The following is a 26,972-nucleotide window of genomic DNA, read 5'->3' on the forward strand; positions in this document are numbered from 1 at the left end:
CAACTTTTGGTTCTGTTGATTCTTTCTATGGTCCTTTTTGTTTCTACTTGGTTGATTTCAGCTCTGAGTTTGATTATTTCCTGCCTTCTACTCCTCCTGGGTGTATTTGCTTCCTTTTTGTTCTAGAGCTTTTAGGTGTGCTGTCAAGCTGCTGACATATCCTCTTTCCTGTTTCTTTCTGCAGGCACTCAGCGCTATGAGTTTTCCTCTTAGCACAGCTTTCATTGTGTCCCATAAGTTTGAGTATGTTGTATCTTCATTTTCATTAAATTCTAAAAAGTTTTTAATTTCTTTCTTTATTTCTTCCTTGACCAGGTTATCATTGAGTAGAGCATTGTTCAATTTCCACGTATATGTGGGCATTCTTCCCTTATTGTTATTGAAGACCAGTTTTAGGCCGTGGTGGTCCGATAGCACGCATGGGATTATTTCTATCTTTCTGTACCTGTTGAGGCCCGTTTTTTGACCAATTATATGGTCAATTTTGGAGAAAGTACCATGAGGAGCTGAGAAGAAGGTATATCCTTTTGCTTTAGGATAGAATGTTCTATAAATATCCGTTAATTCCATTTGGCTCATGACTTCTCTTAGTCTGTCGACATCACTGTTTAATTTCTGTTTCCATGATCTGTCCATTGATGAGAGTGGGGTGTTGAAATCTCCCACTATTATTGTGTGAGGTGCAATGTGTGTTTTGAGCTTTAGTAAGGTTTCTTTTACATATGTAGGTGCCCTTGTATTTGGGGCATAGATATTTAGGATTGAGAGTTCATCTTGGTTGATTTTTCCTTTGATGAATATGAAGTGTCCTTCCTTATCTTTTTTGATGACTTTTAGTTGGAAATTGATTTTATTTGATATTAGAATGGCTACTCCAGCTTGCTTCTTCTGACCATTTGCTTGGAAAGTTGTTTTCCAGCCTTTCACTCTGAGGTAGTGTCTGTCTTTGTCTCTGAGGTGTGTTTCCTGTAGGCAGCAGAATGCAGGGTCCTCGTTGCGTATCCAGTTTGTTAATCTATGTCTTTTTATTGGGGAGTTGAGGCCATTGATATTGAGAGATATTAAGGAATAGTGATTATTGCTTCCCGTTATATTCATATTTGATGTGAGGTTATGTTTGTGTGCTTTCATTCTCTTTGTTTTGTTGCCAAGACGATTAGTTTCTTGCTTCTTCTAGGGTATAGCTTGCCTCCTTATGTTGGGCTTTACCATTTATTATCCTTTGTAGTGCTGGATTTGTAGAAAGATATTGTGTAAATTTGGTTTTGTCATGGAATATCTTGGTTTCTCCATCAATGTTAATTGAGAGTTTTGCTGGATACAGTAATCTGGGCTGGCATTTGTGTTCTCTTAGGGTCTGTATAACATCAGTCCAGGATCTTCTGGCCTTCATAGTTTCTGGCGAGAAGTCTGGTGTGATTCTGATAGGTCTCCCTTTATATGTTACTTGACCTTTTTCCCTTACTGCTTTTAATATTCTTTCTTTATTTTGTGCGTTTGGTGTTTTGACAATTATGTGACGGGAGGTGTTTCTTTTCTGGTCCAATCTATTTGGAGTTCTGTAGGCTTCCTGTATGTCTATGGGTATCTCTTTTTTTAGGTTAGGGAAGTTTTCTTCTATGATTTTGTTGAAGATATTTACTGGTCCTTTGAGCTGGGAGTCTTCACTCTCTTCTATACCTATTATCCTTAGGTTTGATCTTCTCATTGAGTCCTGGATTTCCTGTATGTTTTGGACCAGTAGCTTTTTCCGCTTTACATTATCTTTGACAGTTGAGTCAATGATTTCTATGGAATCTTCTGCTCCTGAGATTCTCTCTTCCATCTCTTGTATTCTGTTGGTGAAGCTTGTATCTCCAGCTCCTTGTCTCTTCTTTTGGTTTTCTATATCCAGGGTTGTTTCCATGTGTTCTTTCTTGATTGCTTCTATTTCCATTTTTAATTCCTTCAACTGTTTGATTGTGTTTTCCTGGAATTCTTTCAGGGATTTTTGCGATTCCTCTCTGTAGGCTTTTACTTGTTTATTAATGTTTTCCTGTGCTTCCCTAAGTGTGTTCAGGTCTTTCCTGAAGTCCTCCAGCATCATGATCAAATATGATTTTGAAACTAGATCTTGCTTTTCTGGTGTGTTTGGATATTCCATGTTTGTTTTGGTGGGAGAATTGGGCTCCGATGATGGCATGTAGTCTTGGTTTCTGTTGCTTGGGTTCCTGCGCTTGCCTCTCGCCATCAGATTATCTCTAGTGTTACTTTGTTCTGCTATTTCTGACAGTGGCTAGACTGTCCTATAAGCCTGTGTGTCAGGAGTGCTGTAGACCTGTTTTCCTCTCTTTCAGTCAGTTATGGGGACAGAGTGTTCTGCTTTCGGGCGTGTAGTTTTTCCTCTCTACAGGTCTTCAGCTGTTCCTGTGGGCCTGTGTCTTGAGTTCACCAGGCAGCTTTCTCGCAGCAGAAAATTTGGTCTTACCTGTGGTCCCGAGGCTCAGGTTTGCTCGTGGGGTGCTGCCCAGGGGCTCTCTGCAGCGGCAGCAACCAGGAAGACCTGTGCCGCCCCTTCCGGGAGCTTCAGTGCACCAGGGTTCCAGATGGTCTTTGGCTTTTTCCTCTGGCGTCCGAGATGTGTGTGCAGGGAGCAGTCTCTTCTGGTTTCCCAGGCTTGTCTGCCTCTCTGAAGGTTTAGCTCTCCCTCCCACGGGATTTGGGTGCAGAGAACTGTTTATCCGGTCTGTTTCCTTCAGGGTCCGGCGGTGTCTCTGGCAGGGGTCCTGCCGCTCCTGGGCCCTCCCCCACGGGAGCCCAGAGGCCTTATACAGTTTCCTCTTGGGCCAGGGATGTGGGCAGGGCTGAGCAGTGTTGGTGGTCTCTTCCGCTCTGCAGCCTCAGGAGTGCCCACCTGACCAGGCGGTTGGGTCTCTCTCTCACCGGGTCTGGGAGCAGAGAGCTGCTGCGGGCCGGGATCCGCGGGTGTGGGACTTCCGGTAAACACAGAACGTGCCCGGTTCTAGAGAAATTCTGCTTCCGTGTGTCCCAAGCTCACCAGGCAGCTTTCTTGCAGCAGAAAATTTGGTCTTACCTGTGGTCCCGAGGCTCAAGTTCGCTCATGGGGTGCTGCCCAGGGGCTCTCTGCAGCGGCAGCAACCAGGAAGACCTCAAGACCTATTTCTTAAGAAAACATGAACAGATATTTGAAAAGAATCTGACATGAATTTACTCAAGAAATAATTTCTGTTGAGAGATAGATGACCCATTTCAACGAAGAGGGGTGAATCATAATTAGACCTTAAAGTCACAGATCATTGGGATACATAGAACATTATACAAGAGGTAACAAGATGGGGATGTGAGTTTGGGCAATAGTAAAGACAACCTAAAATTGCTAAGGGGGTTAACATAAAAATATAGTCATAGCTGCCACTGCCTACATGGGTGGAGAACCTGAGAAGTGAAGAAGAGGAGGGAGAAAGAGTAAGAAGGAAGGAGAAAGGCTATGAGAGATGGACAAACAAGTGTTAGAATTTTATTACTTTTAAAATATTTCTGAGATAGGGATGAGCATGACAAGAGCTAGAAAACAGTTTCTTACAGGGTGTGGCTGCCGATGCATTTACAAATCAGGAATCAGAGAGCAGAAACCATTAGACCTGTGTGAATTTGAGCACAGCAATGGTTAAATAGTGAGACCCAGAATTAAATAAAATAGTGTTCTGGGGTGTGCCTCTGATTGGTTTATTTGGAGTGGCAGAAAAACTGAAGCACATGTAGGAATTTCTGTTATGTCTGTAGGAGACAGAGATTAAACCAACCAAGTGGGAGGAGAGAACATCATTTGATTTTCTTGACTTTAAATGACAGGACAGTGATCCAACAATGTCCAAGTGTAGTTATGGGCTTCCCAAGGGAGATTCTTTTCTAATTTTACAATGGCTGTATATTATTTGAGGAGCTCCAAAAGTAGTTTTATATGATGATTATTTCTTCAACTTAGCAATGTGAGGAAAATGATAGAAAATTGACACACTTTGGTACTAAATAAGCATAATTTATTTTTGTCATTCAACATGTTTAAGAGGTTAGAAAATGAGTCTGATCCCTGTGTAATTTAGATTTTATTGGTGGTGATTTAAGTTTCCTGACTTAATTAGTAGGACAAAGAAGCAATACCAGAACAGAAATCTGGTTTTCTTACCATGATTTCCTTCCATGACCCTACAGTTTCCTTGTCTTCCATCTGGCTCCAAGGAATATTACTATAGTATGAATGTAAGAATAGCCCAAATCTTAATCAGATTTCAGTGATCTATTGAGCAATTAAATGTTTACCTAGACTTATAGCCTGTTCTCACAGAGTCAGGGGATATAAATCTGATTATCTGGAGACTTATGGTAACAATTTAGTTCTGTGTGATGCATTATAGCCTAGTGTGTAGCACAATCTAGGCTCCTCAGCCACAAAGACTCAAATTTTGTTATATTTCAGAACTGCTAATCCTCATTGGAAAGTTAATGAAATAACTTGTGGGCAGGAATCCAAAAGAGATTTAACCGATGGGTAGTTGTATAGATGTGAGCAGACATAGTGAATCAAATAATCAAATAGGGTCTGTGCTTTGCTCTAGGCTATCTGCTCAACCACAACAGCTTCAGATCCCATTAGCTTACCCTTCCAGCCTGAACTCATATATAAGCATGCATAGTTGAGGACCGGATTGCTCTGCCTTGTTCTTGTAGGTCTCTCTTTACCTAGGATCCCAAAGCCATGGGAAAACATCTCCTGATGTACCTGTTGGGCCTCTCCTTTGTGGTGGGCTTCCTACAAGGTAAGATCCTGGCAGATGGTAGGGGCTGATGCTGGCAGCAGACAGTCAGTTGAGAGTATGGGGCTTTTCCCAGTGAGGAATAAGATACAACACTGGACTACATTTATAAGTGACTCCACACCCTTAATCTCCACATACCCACATCCTTTCTTTCTCTACCCTCTGTTGTATCCAATTCCTCCTCCTCTTTATAATAGCTCTGGTCCTGGTGTCCTTTCCCCTAGTATTTCAGTTCTCTGTCTAAGGTTTTAAGAAACTAATATTCACAATTCCTCCAGCTTGCCTGTTCGCAGGCCTATATTTGCATTGGAAATGATGTTTGAAAGTCCTTCAGAGAATGAAGATAATGATGTGATGGGAAGCACCTATCTAGTAATAGGTGGTAGGCTCAAGCACCTGCAGCACAGCTCTGACCTTCCTCACTACAGCCCTGTCCATTCACATTATTTAAATTGGGGAAACCTGTCTCTTACTCAACCCTTCCAAAGACATGGGCCACCCTCTAGGGCTGATCTCAGCATAAATGCAATTTTTTCCTCAGTCATTGTTTTGTATTCATTGAGCATAGCCACAGGATCAGCCTGAACCTGATCCCTGAATGATCCTCTTATCCTTGATTTTTCCTTTTCAGCTCTGACATGTTGGGACTGTGACATGTTAAACTCTGATGGAATTTGTAAGACAGGATACTCTACCTGTAAAGCTAAAGATGACCAGGAGTGTTGCAAACTGGTAGTGTCTACAGGTGGGTCAGGCCTGGGAGACCTCAGGGTTACTCTGTTTGCTGCTGACAAATGAAATAGCACTTGCTGCACTCCTAGGGACAAGACACAAACTGTGTTTGGGACTGCATTTCTGAGTAAACTAAGGGACAAGACTCCTTTGCAGTAGATATAGTTGTTCTTTTTTGGTCAGATGAAAAATAATTTTGAGGGTCATAAAGTCTTTACATGGTCTTTAGGAGATTTCTTGAGGAAACATATCCAGAGATAAGAGAATTTGAACTGTAAAATTCCATCAGTACTTTTGGTTGCGACAAATATTCCTATGAGCCAGATTACAGGTTGGCTACTGATAACTACACTCATCTTGGTGTGACTGACATAAATTTCCTCGTGTATGTGGACATGGGTCCTGACTATTCATTTACTGAGACTCTGATTTCACAACTATTTATTTTTTGCCCTGGATTTACTTCTCGTACAGGTGATAAAATCCTGTATTGGATGCAAGACTGTTCATCCATGTGCTTGAATAAGACGTTCACCCATTACCGTCTAACACTGAATTTTACATGTTCCCATGACCAATCACTCTGCAATGAGTTTTAGAGACCAGGCTATTTCTTCCACAGTTTTGCTGCAGGTGAGTCCTTACCCCTTTGCTGTGCTCTTATATCTTCACAATATCTGTTCCCCTGCACAGACCAAGTCCTGAACCATGCTTGAAATCAGAATTCACTGCTGTTGTGTCAGGAGTTCAGCTAGGGACAGAAAGATGCTCTCTGCTTTCCACACACCAGTGCTTCGCCTTTTAGATTCATGTTCCTTCCTGTCTTCCTCCATCCTTCCATCAATAAGTGATATATGCTATACTTTTCCATGTCCTTTATCTGTAACATTTTTCAATACTGAATTTTATACTTGTCAATATGACAGATCTCACACACATTCTTTATGAAACTTCTGCTTATTAATACCTCTCCTGTCAAGGTTGCTAGAAAACATTAGCTGCCATACATATCCTCACTCTTATTCATTAAACAAAAGTCAAAAACTACTGTACCTTGAATAAAGAAATATAATGATGTGATGATATATTTTAGTTTATAATTACGAAGGTTTTCCATGTAGAGGTAGCATGTACTGAAACAGTTTTTCACATCATGGCATGTAAGACATACAACTGAACATAGTTATAAGGTACCAGGACAGTATAAAATATGCAAGGCCACAACCCCAATGAATGCTTTCTCCAACCTTCACCTGTAGTACCCTTAATAATCTATTCAAAATTTGAAGGAATCCATGACTTAAATCATTAACTGTGGCAGAGACATCATTTCCTAATCATGGCTAGAAATGTCACAGACATACCCACAGTGGTGTTTAAGTAATGTTGGGATATCCTTAATACAATAAAGTTTACATTATCATTAACCATCACACAGGCTGATGTCACTTCAGCACATCACTACACAGCATCGAATTCTATATTGTATACACACTGAAAAACTGCCCATTTTACCTTTATTCCTTGTAAGGAATAAAAGAGAATGTTTGTGTTAGTTCAGATGATAAGGAAAAATGGTGGAGAGTGTCCTTTTACAGATTTATGGAATCTTCGTTTTCTGTGAGCTCACAGGAAGAAGCCAATGGGGGTTCTTGGAAATCTACAGTAGTAAAAGTTCTGATAGAATATAAGCAGTCAGACAGTGATGTGCATATGAAGCTTGAGAAACTGAAGCATTTTGGGAGACTTCCAGTTTGCAGCAGAAATGACAGTGTAGTCAAATCAATGAAAGGTGTAATCATAGCTGGGTTGGGGATAACAGTGAGGTTATATATGAAGAACATAATGCTTCTGCAGGAATACTTCTATAGAAGGCTAAGTAGTAATCCAAAGATTACCTTGGCCCACTAACAGAGTATGCATGGTAAGGAGATGATGATATATACTTAATCATTCACGAATCTAGAGATCTTTGATATATGATCTGGGTATATGTGTCATACAGTTTGGAAGTTCTATCAGCAAGAATAAGTCCATTTTGGTTTGGATTCAAAAGAGATGCCTGTAAATCTGTTCAATTAGCACATGAGTTAGAATGGCTATACACATTGATGTAGAAAAGGAAAGATGCAACCAGCAATTGTTTGCTCATTCAGTGTTAGAAACATTAAGTAATTGGTAAGAAAAATTTAGAGCATGCTTTATGTGATTAGAAATAAGTCTCTTTAACATGAGGCAGGCAAAATGAACTAGAAAAGAACCTTTTACAAGAAAAGACCCATGTGGATATAAAATGTTTTAATTGCAATGTTTTTAATTTTTCTGGAGCAAAATTTATCAGATTTCCTGCACCCAATGTTCAGGTATAAATTTAAGACAGTTATCAGTGTTAATTCATGTGGCTAGCTGCAAGTAAAATATCCCATGAGATTTATCCGAAAGAATTCTTTTTTTTCTCTCTGATACAGAGACATCATACAAGGGTGAAAGGGAAGAACTCATTTAATAAGGTTGATTTATAAGTAGAATTGGGAAACAGTCGAGGTATCTGCAGAAGTAGAAGAGATGAGAACATGAATGAGAATTGACCTCTTATCTAGTTTTACCAAAACAGTATGTTCTCGTGTAACTGTAGTTGATTTTAACCCAGAAAACAAAAAGAAATATATTAAGGCCTGGAAACATTGCAGGACTGAGAATGATAAGAAGGCACTGATAAGGACCCACCCACAGAATTGAAGAACTTGAAGCTAATTTTTACATATATACACTACTCTGGGTGGATTTGGAGAGATATTGCACAATAAAAAGAGGTTGGGAGAAGTTTGTCAGTTGTGAGTCCTATGAAATGTCTGATGGTGGAAATGGCAAGAATGTAATGTACCAAAGACTGGGCAGTAGAAGACAGTTTCCCAAAGAAAGAGGCTGTCCAAAGGACTTCAAAAGGGTCATGACAATATGAGGCTTTGCACATTAAGTGCATTTTCATAAGAGCATATAGAAATGATTAATTCAACTGATTTGAGTTTGTATCATTTAATATGATGACTTTTTATAATACCATTTATTCATTCAACCTTTCCTGTAGATCAAAGACTCAAGGAAGACTCCAGATTTTCTGGAGAGTATTACTGGCACTTTGGATGAATAATGATAAAAATACCAAGTTTTAAGATGATTGGAGGTAATGATACCAACAACCTAAAGTTGAAACGGAAGAAGGGCAAAGTTGCCCATACGTTCAATAATGGCAGAATAAATGGTGTTCTGAAGCCTGAGATAAGACTAAAGCATACTTGTGTCTATTATTTGTACTGTGGGCTCAATGCTTATTATCATAATGGTCACCAGAGCTGAGATTTCTGAGTCTCTTCATCTTCAGTTTACAGTGGCAAGAAGTTGTTAATCATGGTGCAGGGTTGGAGTTTAGAATAGGTGGCCATTTGCCCAGAATCAGGACGATACCTCTGTTTCTGGTATTCCTAAACTTCATACCCTGTGGACCTCATAAATTTAGGTGGGCTCCTTTCCTCTCAATAACACTTGTAGTAAGATTAAAAAGTCATTCAGTTAGGATGAGATGTTTTGGGACTGTCTGGTGTAGAGTTTTGTTATTTGCTATTTGGTCTGATCACTTTTCAATTTTTTTGGTGTTTTTGCTTCTTCCTCTTATGATTAAATACCTTGAATTTTTATAAAGGTCAGTTTAGTGAGATATTTTGTGGAATTAAAGTTTTATCCTCTAATTTTAAAGCTTTCTTCTAATAAAGATTGGGGGATAATTGGGGGATAAATGCTATTATACACAGCATTTCAGCCTTTAAACTTAAAGTCTATATTCATGTACCTATTGCTTTTAATATTCTTTCTCTGTTCTGTGCATTTGGCATTTGACTATTATATGATGGTAGGAATTTCTTTTCTCGTTTAATCTATTTTGAGTTCTGTAGGCTTCTTGTATGTATATGGGTATCTTTCCTTGAGGTTAGGAAAGTTTTCTTCTGTAATTTTGTTGAACATATTTACTAAGCTTTTAATTTGGAAATTTTCACTCTTCTATACCTATTATCTATACCTATACACCTATCATCTTCTTATTGTGTCCTGGATTGCCTGGATGTTTTGGATTAGGAGCTTTTTGCATTTTACATTTCTTCAACAGTTGTGTCAATGTTTTCTATTGTATCTTCTGCCATGGAGATTCTCTCTTCTATCTCTTTATTCTGTTGGCTTGGCTTTTGTCTATGACTCCTGATCTCTTTCCTAAGGTTTCTATCTCCAGGGTGGTCTCCATTTGTGGTTTCTTTATTGTATTTATTTCCATTTTCAGATGCTGGATGGTTTTGTTCAATTGCTTTACTTGTTTGGTTTTGTTTTCCTGTAATTCATTAAGGGATTTTTGTGTTTCGTTTTAAACACTTCTCCTTGTTTACCTGTGTTGTCCTATATTTCATTAAGGGAGCTATTTAACTCCCCTATCATCAAAATAAGATTTGAGTTTCACCCCAAATCTTGCTTTGCCAATGTGTTTGAATATCCAGTATTTGCTTTGGTGGTAGAACTGGGCTCTGATGATGCCAAGTAGTCTTGGACTCTCACCATCTTCTTGTCTCTGGTGTTAGTTTGTCTTGCTGTGTCTGATAGGAGCTTGACCCTCCTGCAAGCCTGTGTGTCAGCACTCCTGTAGACCTGTTTCCTTTCAGCATATCTGGGTACAGAGTTCTGTGGAACTGGATCAGCTCTGGGTGCAGGAAGAAACCAGAAGACTCCTGTCCAATACTATTCCTAGGTTTGTGTGTCCTAAGGACTTGAGGTGGGTGCTAAGAGCAGAAGAGTTGGTCTTACTTCTGCTCTTGGTGTGTCAGTTCTTTTGGTGACTGGCTTTCAGCTCTGGGCTCAGGCAGAAACTAGAAGGTCTTGCCCCTGACTGCTTCTAGGTTTCTCTGCCCTGAGGGCACAGAAGACACTAGGTGGGTTCCTCTTGGTTCAGGAATGTGAACAGAAGAGGTAGTCTCCCCTGAGTTCTCAGGATTTTCTGCACTTCTGAGAGTCCAGCTCTCTCCTTCATGGTATTTGGGTACAGAGAGCTCTTGGACTAGTTCGTCTCTGGGCACAGGCAGAAACTGGAAGGTTCGTTTCCCAGACTGCTGTTGGGTTTGTGTGATCTGAGGCCTCTAAGTGGGTCACTCAGAGCAGAAGTTCTGTCTTACATTCGCTCTCAGGTTGGCTGTCTACATTCTTAAGAACTTCTGTATCATAGGTACCATTGTCAGGGCACTAAGCGACATTTTCTATTCAATACTCTGGGTAGGTTCTGTTGGTAAAAGAGCCCAAAAAGTGTCTTGTGAAATAATGTAAGTGAAAGAGAGTAAGGGAGACACAAGTTTCTTGCCCTTAAATTCACAGCCTATTGGTAGTCTCAAATCTGAAATATTGTATAATAGAGGTAGACTGGCATGGGGAGTAACCTGACTTAACACTCAGATTTTATCTGTGCCAGAAGTGGAAAAGTGACCCAAAGACTTGGAACACCAGAGATGAAAGGACCCATTGTTGATTCAAATAAATTGTGTCCTGGGTAAAAGGTATGAGGATAGGATGCCTCAATGGGGAATTCTATGTTTATGAAACCTCTATATAAGTCACAGGGCACAATTATCAAAAATCTTAAATTTTACAGAGAAGAAAATATTACCCTGGAGGCAAGAAGGTTTAGTTAAATCCAGAAAAATTATAGTAAGATCCAAAGATACAGAGAAATTTAGAACTTAGGAAACTAAGGATGCCTGCTTTAAAGCATTTAGGACAAGAAGTGACAGCACTTTCGCTTATAGTATATGAAAGTGAGAAATCGAGAATATGTGATGAAGACATGAATGAAAAATTCCTTACATGAATCTTCTAGATAGACCTTAGTTTTTGTGTCTGATGCATCCAAGTTCCTAGGCTATTGTCATTCTTTTGGAATCGAGATACCTAGAGGGTTTTCTTTACAAATATAGACAAAGAATTTATCTGTCTTTATAGGACCAGCTAATCTAGAACAAAGAGTGGGGTCTTTCACATATAGAAACACAGGCCAAGAAAGAAATTAGGGAAATGACACCCTTTGTAATAGTCCCAAATATTATGAAATGCCTCGATGTGACTTTAACCAAGCAAGTAAAAGATCAGTATGATAAGAGCGTCAAGCCTCTGAAGAAAGAAATTGAAGAAGACCTCAGAAGATGGAAAGATCTCCGATGCTCATGGATTGGCAGGAATAATATAATAAAAATGACCATTTTACCAAAAGTGATCTACAGATTCAATGCAATCCCCATCAAAATACCAATCCAATTCTTCAGAGAGTTAGACAGAAAAATTTGCAAATTCATCTAGAATCACAAAAAACCCAGGAGAGCTAAAGCTATCCTCAACAAAACAAGGACTTCTGGGGGAATCACTATCCCTGAATTCAAGCAGTATTACAGAGCAATAGTGATAAAAAACTACATGGTATTGGTACCAAGACAAACAGATAGACAAATGGAATAGAACTGAAGACCCAGAAATGAATGCATATATATATATATATATATACTTGATTTTTGACAAAGGAGCCAAAACCATTCAATGGAAAAAAGATAGCATTTTAAGCAAATGATGCTGGTTCGACTGGAGTTCAGCATGTAGAAGAATGCAGATTGATCCATGCTTATCACCCTGTATAAAGCTTAAGTCCAAGTGGATCAAGGACCTCCACATCAAACCAGATACATTCAAACTAATAAAAGAAAAAGTGGGGAAGCATCTCGAACACATGGACAGTGGAGAACATTTCCTGAACAAAACACCAATGGCTTATGCTCTAAGATCAAGAATTAACAAATGGGATCTCATAAAACTACAAACCTTCTGTAAGGCAAAGGACACTGTGGTTAGGACAAAGCAAAACCAACAGACAGGGAAAAGATCTTTCCCAATCCTACAAGTGATAGAGGGCTTATATCCAAAATATACAAAGAACTCAAGAAGTTAGACTTCAGGGAGACAAATAACCCTATTAAAAATGGGGTTCAGAGCTAAACAGTGAATTCACAGCTGAGGAATGCCGAATGGCTGAGAAACACCTAAAGAAATGTTCAACATCTTTAATCATAAGGGAAATGCAAATCAAAACATCACTGTGATTCCACCTCACACCCGTGAGAATGGCTAAGCTCAAAAGCTCAGGTGACAGCAAATGCTGGCAAGGATGTGGAGAAAGAGGAACACTCCTCCACTGTTGGTGGGATTACAGACTGGTACAATCATATAGATGGGGAGTTTTAGGGTTTAGGGGGATGTTGGCACGGAAACCGGGAACGGGAACAACAATCGAAATGTAAAAAGGAAATACTCAAGTTAATAAAGATAGAAAAAAAAAAGAGAGAGCTGCTACACATCAGTGATCTAGCATTTCCAACAAAAATGTGATAATGAAATCTATTATACTATGAAATTGTTTTGTGCCCATTGTGGTTTGAATGAGAATAGCCTCAATAGGATCAAATATTCGAAAGTTCAGATCCAATGTTAGACACATTTTGGAAAGATTACAAGGATAACCCTATTGGAGACATTGTTTGGAATCTGGAGGTTTGAGGTTTGAAAATCCTAACCAGGTCTAGTTTTGCTCTCAATAGCCTGCCAATTACAGATCAGATATCTGATGGCTGCTTCCATAGAACAATTAAAATTCATAGGGTATGGAGTTGGTGATTAATCAGTCAGCAGACTTTTCTTTGAGAAGGAATACTTAATTATCTGGGCTAGTGGAAAAGGGAGGGAAGCACACACACACACACACACACACACACACACAAACACAATTAGTTCATGGATGAAGCTCCAACAAATTCCAACAACTTAATTTTTTTAGCCATTTTATATCTCATAAGGCAAAAATTATGCCAAACCATGAGTTACATATTTACTATATACAATCACTACAAAAACATGATCTTCAAAAACAGATAAAATCATAACAAAAATGGAAATTGCTACAGGTTATTGATTACATATTCTTCTTTTGAAGTTCATACCTAATACATACTATACCTTTTCCTTCTTTCTTTCCACAAGTTCATTATAACATCAAAGCAATAATCCTACTGTCATTGATTAACAAAGTTTTAGCAAATAATTTATAGTAGCAATTTTTTACTATACTTAACTGACCACAATTTGTATTTACAAAGAAATAGATCTTCCATCTTACATCTTATGTTTGCAATCTTGTTCATGTTAAATGACTAATTATTTTATTCTCTATTCTTATATTCACAATGGAAGTGTTTGCTGTTTGTTCATAACCTTTTTTTCATGGTACACACTGTAACCTGTGACTTTATTCCTAGATCTTGTGATCTAGGAACTCAGACTCAATCTAGAATGAGTGTTTTCTTTTATCATTAACTTGTACACATCTATTTTTCATTTCCAAATGTAATAACATCCTTATAATCCATGAAAGCTCACTGTTATGTTCAGGTCTGTACTTCCACTGGGAGGAGATTTGCATACCCATTCCCCTCTTACACCTTACGGCCTGTCCATCAAAACCAGGTACACAGTTGAGAAGGCTAACCCAATGCCATGTGGGATACACACAGAACTCAGCTGAGGCAGGAGGTATTTCCTATGCTCAAATTCCATCGTTCTTCTGGTGTCCACCTCGATCAGCAACTGGGCAGATCCTGCCCCTGGAACCCAAAGCTTGACTGCCTTTCAGAGTGTTCTCCCAAGCAAAGAACACAGGAGGTCATCCATGAGCAAAAATACAGGAAGATTTCTATAACCAGGAACATAGAAGCCCTGCTCTAGCCAGGGATAAAGAAGCCCCCACCCTATAAACATAGATAGCAATACCTGTCTCCCAGGAAGCCCCTTTAGGGCAGATCACACAGCTCTACTTGCCTGAAAGTAGGTCTGCTTCAGTTTAAAACACTCAGGGCAGTTAACAATACAGATAACTAGATGGAAAGCAAGCCCTGGCTAAACTAACAAATTTGAAGAACAAGATTCTGACCTAAATTTCTCATCTCATAAGGAAAATAAAGTCCTTTAAGAAGGATATAAATAAATCACTTAAAGAAATACAGGAAAACAGGTAGAATTCTTTTAAAAGGAAACAAATAAATACCTTAAAGAAATACAGGAAAATACTGTAAAACAGGTGAAGGAACTGAACAAAAATCCCAAGACCTAGAAATAAAAGCAATAAAGAAATCATGAATAGAGGCTACCCGGAAGAGGAAAAAATGTAGAAAAGAGGTCAGGAGCTACACATGCAAGGATTACCAACAGAAGACAGGAGATGGAAGAGAGAATCTCAGGCATAGAATATACCATATAAGATATCAATCAATCAAAAACTAAAAATAAAAAGGTTAAAAAGTTCCTATCCCAAAACACACAGGAAATTTGAGGCACAATAAATAAGAATTATTCACTGAGACACATACCTAAGAATTATAGGAAAAGAAAGGGTGAAGATTCCCAGTGGAAAAGGCCAGAAAACCTCTTGAACACAACCATAACAGAAAACATCCCTAAAGAAAAAAAAAAAAGAAAAAGAAAAAGGTAGTGATAAACATGCATGACTTCAGAACACCAAATAGTTTGGACCAGAAAAAATATCCTCTTGTCATATAATAATTAAAACACTAAATGAATAGAATAAAGAATAGTAAAGCCTGAAATAGAAAAAGACTAACATAAAAAGGCATACCTATTAGAATTACACCAGACTTTTCAACATAGACACTAATATCCAGACTTGAGGAGACCCTAAGAGACAACAGATGCCAGCCCAGATTGTTATACACAGCAAAACTCTCAATCACTATAGATGGAAAAACCAATATATGCCATGACAAATCTATTTTAAATCAATTGCTTTTACTAATCCATTCATATAGAAAATGCTAGAATTCCAACGTAAGAAGGGTAACTACTCCCAATAAAATACAAGAAATTAATAATGTCACACCAAGCCCAAAAGAAGAGAAACACACACACACGCACGCACTGTCACCTCCAACAACAAAAAATAACAGGAATTAGCAATCATTGTTCTTTAACCTCCCTGTGCTGTACCTACCACAGCTGTCTTCCTTCCTCTTCACCCTTCAGGGTCCAGTGCTCTCCACCCAATTTTCTGTCTTCTTCATCCTCTGTTCTCCACCATATGCTTCCAACTTCTCTCTCAAGACCAATACTTATCGGCTACTTATTCCAGCTTATTTTTTATGGTCTGAAAGTTGGGTTTGACTCCAGGCAAAGAAGGTTCTTTTTATTTAGTTTTAATTAATTATTTTACTTATTTACATTCCAAAGGTCGCCCGCCTCCCAGAGTTCTTCACCCCATTTCCTTTCACCTTTTTCTCTGAGAGGGTGCTCCCACATCCCACTGTCATCCTCTTTCCAGGGTGCATCAATCCTCTACAGAATTAGGCACATCCATTCCCACTGAGGACAGACAAAGTAGTCCTTTTGTTATTCATGTTCCAGGAGCCTCATATTAGAACTTGTACTCTCTTTGGCTGTTGACTAAGTCTCTGGGAGATCCCAGGGGTCTGGGTTAGGTGAGAATATTCATCTTCCAATGCAATTGCCATCTCCTTCAGCACCTTAATTCCCTCCTGTATCTCTTCCATAGTGTTTTTTAACCTCAGTCCAATTAAATGTCTAAAAGTACTTGCATCTGTCTCAGTCAACTGCTGGTTGAGCCTGTCAGAGGACAGCCATCCAAGGCTGTTATCTATAAGAGCACATAGCATCAGTTATAGTATCAGGGTTTGGTGCCTGGTAATGAGAAAGATCTTAAGTTGGACCCATCAGTGGACAGCCTTCTCTTTAGTCTCTGCTCCAATTTTGTCCCTGCATTTCTTTTAGACAGAAACAATTTTGGGTCAATAATTTTGAAGTTGGGTTGGAAACCTAATCTCTCCAATGAGGGGTCATGTCTGATTATTGTAAGTAGACTCTACAGGTTCCATTTGCCCACCATTGTGCATTTTGGTTAAGGTCACCTCCACTGAGTCCAGGGAGCATTAAACATCTCAGATCTCTGGAATTTTCTCGAGGTTCCCACTACTCCCAACCCCCAGAAGGTGCATATTTCATTATTCTCCTGGCCCTCTGGGCTTCTTCCTTCTCTCCCCCATAGCTGATTTTGTCTTTCTTCACATTCTCCCTCTTCTCTCCTACCCAGATCTCTCTTTCCCTCTGACTTCCATGAATATTTTATTCCACCTTCTAAGAGGGATTGAAAAATTAACAATTGGGACTTCCTTCATGATATATTCCATTCAGTCCATGGGTTGTATCATGGGTTTTCTATACCTTTTGGCTAATATAGACTTATAAGTGTGTACATACTATGTGTGTTCTTTTGGGGTTGGGTTGTGTCACTCAGGATAATATTTTCTACTTCCATCCATTTGACTGCAAAATCCATAATGCCCTTATTTTTAATAGCCAAATAGTATTCCATTGTGTACATGAAACACATTTTCTGTATCCATTTTTTGACTGAGGGACTTCTGGATGGTTTCCAGTTTTATTACAAATAAGGCTGCTGTGAACATGGTGGAGCATGTGTCTCTGTTATATTTTGCAGTATTTTGGGGGTCTATGCCTAGTAGTGGTATACCTGAGTCTTTTGGAAGATGAATTTCCAAATTTCTGAAGAACTGCCACATTGTTTTCCAAAGTGGGTTTACCAGCTTGCAATCCCAAAAGCGATCGACGAGTGTCTCATTTTCCACATTTGTACCAGCATCTGCTGTCAACGAATTCTCATTCTTAGCCATTCTGATTGGCATAAGGTAGAATCTCAGGTTTGTTTTCGTTTGCATTTCCTTGATCACGATGGATGAAAAACATTTTTAGGTGCTTCTGGGAAATTAGAGGTCTCTCAGTTGAGAATTCTTTATCGATTTCTATATCCCATTTTAATTATGCTGTTTAGTACTCTGGTGTTTAACTTCTTGAGCTCATTGTTTATCAGGGAAATTAGTCCTCTATTGGATGTAGAATTGCTAAAGATATTTCCCAAACTCCAGCTTGCCAATTTGTCTATAGACAGTGTCCTTTACCTTAAAAGAGCTTTTGAATTTTATAAGGTCCCATTTATCAATTTGTGATCTTAGAGCATAATCCATTAATGTTTTGTTCAGGAAATGTTCTCCTGTGCAGTTGTTTCCAAGGGTCTTTCTTACTTTATCTTCTATTAGATTCACCTTATATGTTTTATGTGGAGGTCCTTGATCCACTTTGCTTTGAAATTTGTAAAAGAAGATAAAAATGGATCAATTTGCATTTTTCTACATGCTTACCACCAGTTGAACCAGCATAATTTCTTGAAAATGCTATCTTTTTTCTATTGTATGGTTTTGGCCTCTTTGTCAAAAATCAAATGACCATAGGTGTGTGGGTTTATTTCTGAGTCTTCAATTCTATTCTGTTACTCCACCTGCCTGCTCTGTACTAATAGCATGCAATTTTTATCACCATTCCTCTGTAGTGCAGTGCACTTATAGCCATCTCTTTTCCTGCATTAGGGAAGTTTTCTTCTATGATGTGTTGAAGATATTTTCTGGCCCTTTGAACTGGAAATCTTCACACTCTTCCATTTCTATAATTCTTAGGTTTGGTCTTTTCATGGTGTCCTAAATTTACTGGATGTTTTGGGTTAGGAACTTTTTACACTTCGTATATTTCTTTCTCCAATGTGTCAATATGTTTTATGCTATATTCTATGACTGAAATTCCCTCTTCAGTATCTTGTATTCTGTTGGTAATACTTGCATCTGTGATTGCTTATCTCTATCCTAGGTTTTCCATGTCTAGAATTGTCTGCGTTTGTAATTTCATTATTTTTTCTATTTCTGTTCTTAGATCCTTGAAGATTTTGTGCAATACCTTCACCTGTTTGATAATATTTCTTTAAGGGATTTATTTGTTTCTTCTTTAACTGCTTCTAACTGTTTACCTCTGATTTTTATATTACTTTAAGGGAGTTACTTATATCGTCCTCATTGGCCTATAGATCAAAATGTTGCTCTTCAGGTAGGTCAGGGTATAGAGGGTTTGGAATGTTGGTGTAACAGAAATGTGTTCTGGTTGTACCAAATTATGCTATTCCATTGCTTATGTTCGTGCACTTCCCACTCCCCATCTGGATACATGTGTTATGTGGTCTGGATATCTTGAACTGGAACAGGCCTCCTTGTTAGTGAGTACAGCAGTGTGACCTGAGAATGATCAGGCCTTTTGGGAGGTAGGCAGTGTTGTCTCTGATTAGGTCAGAACTTCTATATTCCTGGTTACAGCAGACCACCTTTGTCCAAGGTTAGAGTATTCCTCCTGTGTCCCTGGCTAGAGCAGTTCTCCATTGTCCCTGGTTAGGGAAGAACTCCTGTAAGACTGTATATTCAGGCTATTGGGTCCAGCGTAGGGGTAGGCAAACTGATCTGTGCATTTTTCTTGTGACCATGGTTAGGGTAGACATTCTGGCAGGCATTCAGGCTGTGGGGTCAGCAGCGGGGCAGGTATAACAATCTATCCTCTGTGCATGTATAGGTGCATACCAGAAGGACAATGAGTGCAAAGAGGTTTCTTAACATGATGGGGTTGGTGAAAGAATCTGAAGAGTTTTTGGATATCCCATGTGGTCAGATCAAGAACTCTGTGTGACATCTTTGATCTTTCTCCTTACTGTCTTGTCAACACTCAAATTCTAGGCTCAATAAGTTTCCTTGCTGGCTTGAAATAATTCCTTTCATGAGTCAAAATTCTTGAACCTCCATCAAGGAGTCAGCTAAGTATTCATTTCTTTCCTTCCTTCAGCTTTCATTTGTTTTCCACCATGGTCATTTTTTTCATACTCATTTATCAGAATGATTGGCTCACATCTGTCTAATATTTAAATACCAACTCTAAATAACTGACTTGCACTTACTTATTATTTTTATCCGCTGATATGTCCTCAGTGTTTATGTCAAATCTTAGGGAATTTGTGAGAAAAGGAAAAGTACTCTGAGATTAAAAGTACCCAAGAACGTGTGTTTTCGGTAATCTTTGCAAGTTTATAAAGTACGGAACTTCTTAGGGTGATCCCCTTAATCTCTCAACCATTTCTACATTGCTGGAGGAAAGCAGAGAATGTGGGATAGTGTTTCAGTGTGTTAGAGTAGAAAACATTTCCATCGTGTCTATATTGGTTGCTATTGGCTTCTAGTCAGAACAACATGCTATGAAGAGAAAGTGGATGCCCTTAAGAGAGTCTGGGTAGTTCTTGGGGGACTTTTGGATGAACATAAACAAAGACAGCCAGATGTAAATTCTGTAGATTTACTTAGACCTCTTAGAAATTTGAGTTGTGCCTTTTGGAAAGACTAGTGGGGGTGAGAAATGTTGCACAGAAATTTCATTAGTCATCTCAGAGTAGCATCTGAGAGTTTGGACTATCCATTTACTGACTAACTGATTCTTTTTACAGATCCCTGACCTTTTTATTGTGTCACCTGACCAACTTCACTAAGTTCCTGGATAGAGTTTGTATTATAAAATTATGCTGATGGAGGATTCAGTGAGACTCTCACTCTGAAACATGTGAAAGGAAGATATGTACTACTAAGACAAATTATTCTGTAATAGGTTCAGAATGTCTGGGTATTTGTGCTGTTCTACTTTATGTAAGACCTCAGAACCTTTCTGAGGTCTGTCGCCTCCAAACACTTGGCAATCTATTACTAAGCTATGAAAATTTCTTGTCCTCTTCCTGAATGTGTATTGATGTTTCGCTGGCTAAACTAGGGCTAGACAAATGTTCTTTCCTTCTTTCCATCAAAGATTTTCTTCATTTTTTTCAGATTTTCTCGATTTCTCATATATCTGGTTTCCTCCCTTCCCTCCACACATCTATACAGCATTTAGCACATAACATGTTCTTCACCCCCTTTCTTCATTCTTATTCATTTTGAAGAAACACGTCATGTTTGAAAAACACTAAATTTTCATGAAGGTTCTTCAATGGTAAACATGACAGATTTGATGACAATCTATCATATAAGTTGTGAATATTCTGCCACGCTAACAAGCAAACAATAGCTTCAGAATCTTCTTCCCTAGTCAGAGTTCAGGGCATATTATAAGATAGTTTCTAACTGCAGTGATCTTAGATTATCAATAAAATAGAAAGGAGGATAGCATTTATTTTAGTAAATTAATTAAGAGATTTGTTTTCCCACGCTGACAAGAACACAGGAAAATCAAATATTTCAACTCATCTTCTCATACAAGATGCATAGCTGAATTTAGTAGGAAGGGAGCAATACAAACTGTGATTCTAATCACCTATTTCCTCTTATTGGACGCTACTTTCCAGAATTCTGCAACCTGGTAATAATCTGTCCAAACTGTGATTCCATAAATGGCTTAGACAACTGATCAGATGAGAGACGTCACTACCTAATTGTCTCAGGGAATGTCCTCACAGACACACCAGAAACAATACTGTGGAATCTCTTAGATACCTCAGTACTATCAATAGACTAGGATTGTACTTCACTGATTGAAGATGCTTCTTCAACATAATGTTCTTTGCCAGTATGTGTTCACAAACAAAAGGGAATTTTTAATCCATCTGGAAATTTCCTGTTTAGTTTGATTTTAGTAATTCTGTTGATTCTGAAACTATGGTTATCTGGAATTTGTATTTCTGTATTTTTTCCAAAGGATTTTAGCTCAAAACAAAAAAATAGATAATAATGCTTTCGATAAGCCATGCTACTATCCTATGTTACCCCGAAGACTCATAACCTGTTTACCGTTTTGAGGGAATGTCAAAGTATTTAGAATAATGTATATGTTACATATATTTGTATTTAAACATAAATATTAATACAGCTAAATATTTAAAATAATGATAACCCTCTTTAATAGTTCCATTTGTAAAAAGATGGTCTGACTGTATGTGTAGCCTTGCACCTACTTTCAACATCATATATCTAAGATATCCTGCTTACTTTATTTCATCACACCTAGCCCCAACTTTTTAAAATAATCCTTATTTTTACATTGTGTATATGAGGGTATTGTCTGCCTGCTGTCCATACACCATATGAATACAGTATTTTGGGGCTATATGCAGAGCCAGATTCCCTGAAACTAAACTCATTCTCTATCGTGAGGAGCCATGTGATTATTGAGTGTTGAACTCTGGCCGTACACAAAACAATAGTCTTCTTAACTGTTGAATGATCTCTCAAGTTCTTGTCTTCTTTTTTAAAATTATGCAAGTAGGGAGCCATGGAAATGCGATAATCTGTAAAGGTGCTTAGGATCACATAGTGAGAGGAGAAAATTGTCTTCTTCTTTTTTTTTTTTTTTGAAAAATAAATAACACTTATTTTTTTATTTCCTCACTATTTCTTTTTTTTCCCATCTTTATTAAATTGCATATTTCTTATTTACGTTTCAATTGTTGTTACCTTTCCTGGTTTCCAGGCAAATATACCCCTAACCCCTAACCCTCCCCTTCTGTATGGGTGTTCTCCTCCCCAATCTCCTTTAATTACCACCCTCCCCCAACAACCTCTTTCACTGGGGGTTCAGAAAAGGGCTTCCCCTTCCACTGGTGCCCTTACTAGGCTATCCATTGCTACCTACACAGTTGGAGCCCAGGATCAGTCCATGTATAGTCTTTGGGTAGTGGCTTATTCCCTGGAAACTCTGGTTGGTTGGCATTGTTGTTCACACGGTTTCTCAAGCCCCTTCAGGCTCTTTCAGTCCTTTCTCTGATTCCTTTAACGGGGGTCCCGTTCTCAGTTCAGTAGTTTGCTGCTGGCATTTGCCTATGTATTTTTATGTATCCTGGCTGTGTCTCTCAGAAGAGATGTACATCCAGTTCCTGGCAGCCTGCACTTCGTTGTTTCATCCATCTTATCTAGTTTGGTGGCTGTATATGCATGGGCCAGATGTGGGGCATGCCCTGAGTGGACGTTCCTTCAGTCTCTGTTCTAAACTTTGCCTCCTTATTGCCTCCCAAGTGTATTCTTGTTCCCCTTTTAAGGAAAGAATGAAGCATTCATATTTTGGTCATCCTCCTTGAGTTTCGTGTGTTCTGTGTATTTAGGATAAATCGAACATTTGGGCTAATATCTACTTATCAATGATTGCATACACGTGTGTTTTTCTGTGATTGGGTTACCTCAGTAAGGATGATATTTTCCAGTTCCATCCATTTGCCAGTGAATTTCATAAAGTCATTGTTTTGATAGCTGAGTAGTATTCCATTGTGTAGATGTACCACATTTTCTGTATCCATTACTCTGTCAAAGGGCATCTGGGTTCTTTCCAGTGTCTGGTTATTACAAATAAGGCTGCTATTAACATAGAGGAGCATGTGCCTTTGATATATGTTGGGACAACTTTGGGTATATGGCCAAGAGAGGTATACACTTCGATCTGCAGGTAGTGCAATGTCCAGTTTTCTGAGAACCTAGAGATTGATTTTCAGAATGGTTGTACCAGTCTGCAATCCCACCAAGAGTGGAGAAGTGTTCCTCTTTCACTACATCCTCACCAGAATCTGCTGTTGCTGGAGTTTTTTATTTTAGCCATTCCCACTGATGTGAGGTGGAATCTCAGGGTTCTTTTGATTTGCATTTCCCTTATGACTAAAGATGTTGAACATTTCTTTAGGTGCTTCTCAGACATACAGCATTCCTTAGCTGTGAATTCTTTGTTTAGCTCTGAACCCCATTTATTAATAGGGTTATTTATTTGTCTCCAGTCATCTAATGTTCTGAGTTTTTGTATATTTTGGATATGAGCCCTCTATCAGTTGTAGGATTGGGAAAAACCTTTTCCCAGTCTGTTGGTTGCTGTTTTCTCCTAAAAACATTGTCCTTTCCCTTACAGAAGGTTTGCAGTTTTATGAGATCCCATTTGTCTATTTTTGATCTTAGAGCATAATCCATTGGTGTTTTGTTTAGGAAATGTTCTCCAGTGCCCATGTGTTCGAGATTCTTCCCCGCTATTTCTTCTATTAGTTTGAGTGTATCTGGTTTGATGAGGAGGTTCTTGATCCACTTGGACTTAAGCTTTTCACAGGATGATAAGCATGGATCTATCTGCATTCTTCTATGTGCTGACCTCCAGTTGAACCAGCACCATTTGCTGAAAATGCTATCGTTTTTCCATTGCATGTTTTTGGCTCCTTTGTCAAAAATCAAGTGACCATAGGTGTGTGGGTTCATTCCTGGATCTTCAATTCTATTCCACTGGTCTATCTGTCTGTCTCTGTACCAATACCATGCAGTTTTTTTTATCACTATTGCTCTGTAATACCGCTTCAGTTCAAGATTAGTGATTCCCCCAGAAGTCCTTTTATTGTTGGGGATATTGTTGGGGTTTTTTGTTATTCCAGATGAATTTGCAAATTGTTCTGTCAAACTCTATGAAGAATGGGATTGGAATTTTGATGGGGATTGCATTGAATCTATAGATCCCTTTTGGTAAAATGGCCTTTTTTTCTATATCAATCCTGCAATTCCATGAACATCGGAGATCTTTCCGTCTTCTGAGATCTTCTCCAATTTCTTTCTTCAGAGACTTGTAGTTCTTATCGTACAGATCTTTCACTTCCTTGGTTAAAGTCACACTGAGGTGTTTTATATTATTTGGGACTATTATGAAGGGTGTCGTTTCCCTAATTTCTTTCTCAGCTTGTTTCTCTTTTGTGTTGAGGAAGGCTACTGATTTATTTGAGTTAATTTTATACCCAGCCACTTTGTTGAAGCTGTTTATCGTGTTTAGAAGTTCTCTGTTGAAACTTTTGGGATCTCTTAAATATAGTATTATATCATCTGCAAATAGTGATTTTTATTTCTTCCTTTCCAAACTGCATCTCTTTGATCTCCTTTTGTCGTCTGATTGCACTGGCTAAAACTTGAAGAACTATTTTGAATAAGTAAGGAGAGAGTGAGCACCCTTGTCTAGTCCCTGATTTTAGTGGGATTCCTTCAAATTTCTCTCCATTTATTTTAATATTAGCAACTGGTTTGCTGTATATGGCTTTTACTATGTTTAGGTATGGGCCTTGGATTCCTATCCTTTCCAAGACTTTTATCATGAAGGGGTGTGGAATATTGTCAAATGCTTTCTCAGCATCTAATGAAATGATCATGAGGTTTTTAACTTTCAGTTTGTTTATTCAGTGTATTATCTTGATGGTTTTCCATATATTAAAACATCCCTGCATCCCTGGGATGAAGAATACTTGATAAGGATGGATGAGTGTTTTGATGTGCTCTTGGATTCAGTTTGCAAGAATTTTATTGAGTATATTTGCATCGATATTCATAAGGGAACTATGTCTGACTTTCTCTTTCTTTGTTGGGTCTTTGTGTGGTTTAGGTATTTGTGGTTTAGGTACAGTAATTGTGGCTTCATAGAAGGAGCTCAGTAGCGCTCTATCCGCTTCAAATTTGTGGAGTAGTTTGGATGGTATTGGTAGGATGTCTTCTATTAAGGTCTGATAGCATTCTGCACAAAACCCATCTGGACATGGGCTCTTTTTGATTGGGAGACTTTTAATGCCTGCTTCTATTTCTTTAGGAGTTATGGGGTGGTTTAAATGGTTTATAGGTTCCTGATTTATCTTTGGTACCTGGTATCTGTCTTGGAAATTGTCCATTTCCTCCAGATTTTCAAATTTTGTTGAAGATAAACTTTTTTAGTAGGATCTGATGATTTTTTTGAATTTCCTTTGATTCTGTAGTTATAACTCCCTTTTCTTTTCTGATTTTGCTAATTTGGACACACTCTCTCTGTCCTCTCATTAGTCTGGCTAGTTTTTACCTATATTGTTGATTTTCTTAAAGAACCAGATTTTGGTTCTTTTGTTTCTCTGCACAGACTTTTTGTTTCTACTTGGTTGATTTCAGCTCTGAGTTTGAATATTTCCTGCCTTCTACTCATCCTGGTTGTATTTGCTTCTTTTTTGTTCTAGAAGCTTTTAGGTCATCAAGCTGATGACATATGCTCTCTCTTGTTTCTTTCTGCAGGTACTCAGAAATATGAGTTTTCCTCTTATCACAGCTTTCTTCATGTCCCATAAGTTTGGGTATGTTGTACCTTCATTTTCATTAAATTCTAAGAAGTCTGTAATTTCTTTCTTTATTTCTTCCTTGACCAGGTTATCATTGGGTAGAGCATTGTTCAACTTCCATGTATATGTGGGCTTTGTTTACTTATTTTTTTGAAGACCAGCTTTAGCCCGTAGTGTTCTGATAGGATGCATGAGACTATTTCTGTCCTTCTGTATCTGTTGAAGTCTGTTTTATTACCGATTACAAGGGCAATTTTGGAGAAAGTACCATGAGTTGGTGATAATAAGGTATACCATTCAGTTTTAGGATAGAATGTTCTATAAATATCTGTTATGTCCATTTGGTTCATGACTTCTCTTAATCTGCCTATGTCTCTGATTAATTTCTCTTTCCATGATCTGTTCATTGATGAGAGTGAGGTGTTGAAATCTCCTACTATTATTGTGTGAGGTGCAATGTGTGCTTTGAGCTTTAATAAGGTTTATTTTATGTACGTAGTTGTCCTTGTATTTGGAGTATAGATATTTAGGATCGAGAGTTCATCTTGGTGGATTTTTACTTTGATGAATATAAAGTGTCCTTCCTTTTCTTTTTTGATGACTTTTGGTTGAAAATAGATGTTATTCAATATTAGAATGGCTACTCCAGCTTGCTTCTCAGACCATTTGCTTGGAAAGTTTTTTCTAGCCTTTTACTCTGAGGTAGTGTCTGTCTTTTTCTCTGAGGGGTGTTTCCTGTAGGCAGCAGAATTCTGGGTACTCATTGCATATCCAGTTTATTAATCTGTGTCTCTTTATTGGGGAATTGAGTCCATGTCTTCTGCAATTTGCCCTTTGACTTTCATACATAATTAGATTAAACAAATAATCTAAATAAAAATATTTATTTAAAAGCATAAAAATAAATGAAATATATAAAATCAAATAATTATAGTACCATTTCCATGTTGTTACACATGTCCTTTCTTAAATATGCCCTGTTTTGTTAAATAGCTCAGATTTACTGTCTCCCGATCACCATTTTAAAGATTCAGAATATTTTATCATTTCCAGAATTCCCTTTGGTGCTTTATTGATTATTTCCACTTATCAGACTCTGATATATTACTTTCCCATTATTCTATGTTCTTGTATTGATATAAAAATGCTGTCTCCTCTCTTTTTCATTTTATTTTTTCTTTTCGAGGCTAATGGTAAACACAATTTCCTGTGCTTGCTTTGGGACTACTGTATTACAGAGCTAAACTTGAAGCCTATCTGAATGAACATTGGTTATT

At 38.2% G+C, this 26,972-nt stretch overlaps 1 protein-coding gene across 14 annotated transcripts in view; it reads left to right on the plus strand.

Annotated features, from left to right (window-relative positions):
- The window catches only part of LOC148004034 (LINE-1 retrotransposable element ORF2 protein-like), a 151,590-nt gene that overhangs the window by 84,201 nt on the left and 40,417 nt on the right, over window positions 1-26,972 (plus strand). For 9 of the 14 annotated variants that reach the window (XR_015627135.1, XR_015627138.1, XR_015627139.1 and 6 more), the window contains 3 exons: window positions 4,729-4,817; window positions 5,449-5,562; window positions 6,024-6,182. Coding sequence is in view for 6 of the 14 variants with exons in the window: in XM_087564018.1 (XP_087420144.1) it covers window positions 4,757-4,817; window positions 5,449-5,562; window positions 6,024-6,148 (300 nt within the window). In the remaining 8 variants the exon portion in view is untranslated. Of the gene's footprint in view, window positions 1-4,728; window positions 4,818-5,448; window positions 5,563-6,023; window positions 6,183-8,637; window positions 8,831-26,972 lie in introns of those variants that run through there. The other 5 variants (XR_015627136.1, XR_015627140.1, XR_015627141.1 and 2 more) reach the window with 3 other exon arrangements.

This window comes from Rattus norvegicus, chromosome 8 (assembly GCF_021556685.1).
Source record: "Rattus norvegicus strain SHRSP/BbbUtx chromosome 8, alternate assembly SHRSP_T2T, whole genome shotgun sequence".
In the NCBI taxonomy this organism is placed as follows: Eukaryota; Metazoa; Chordata; class Mammalia; order Rodentia; family Muridae; genus Rattus; species Rattus norvegicus.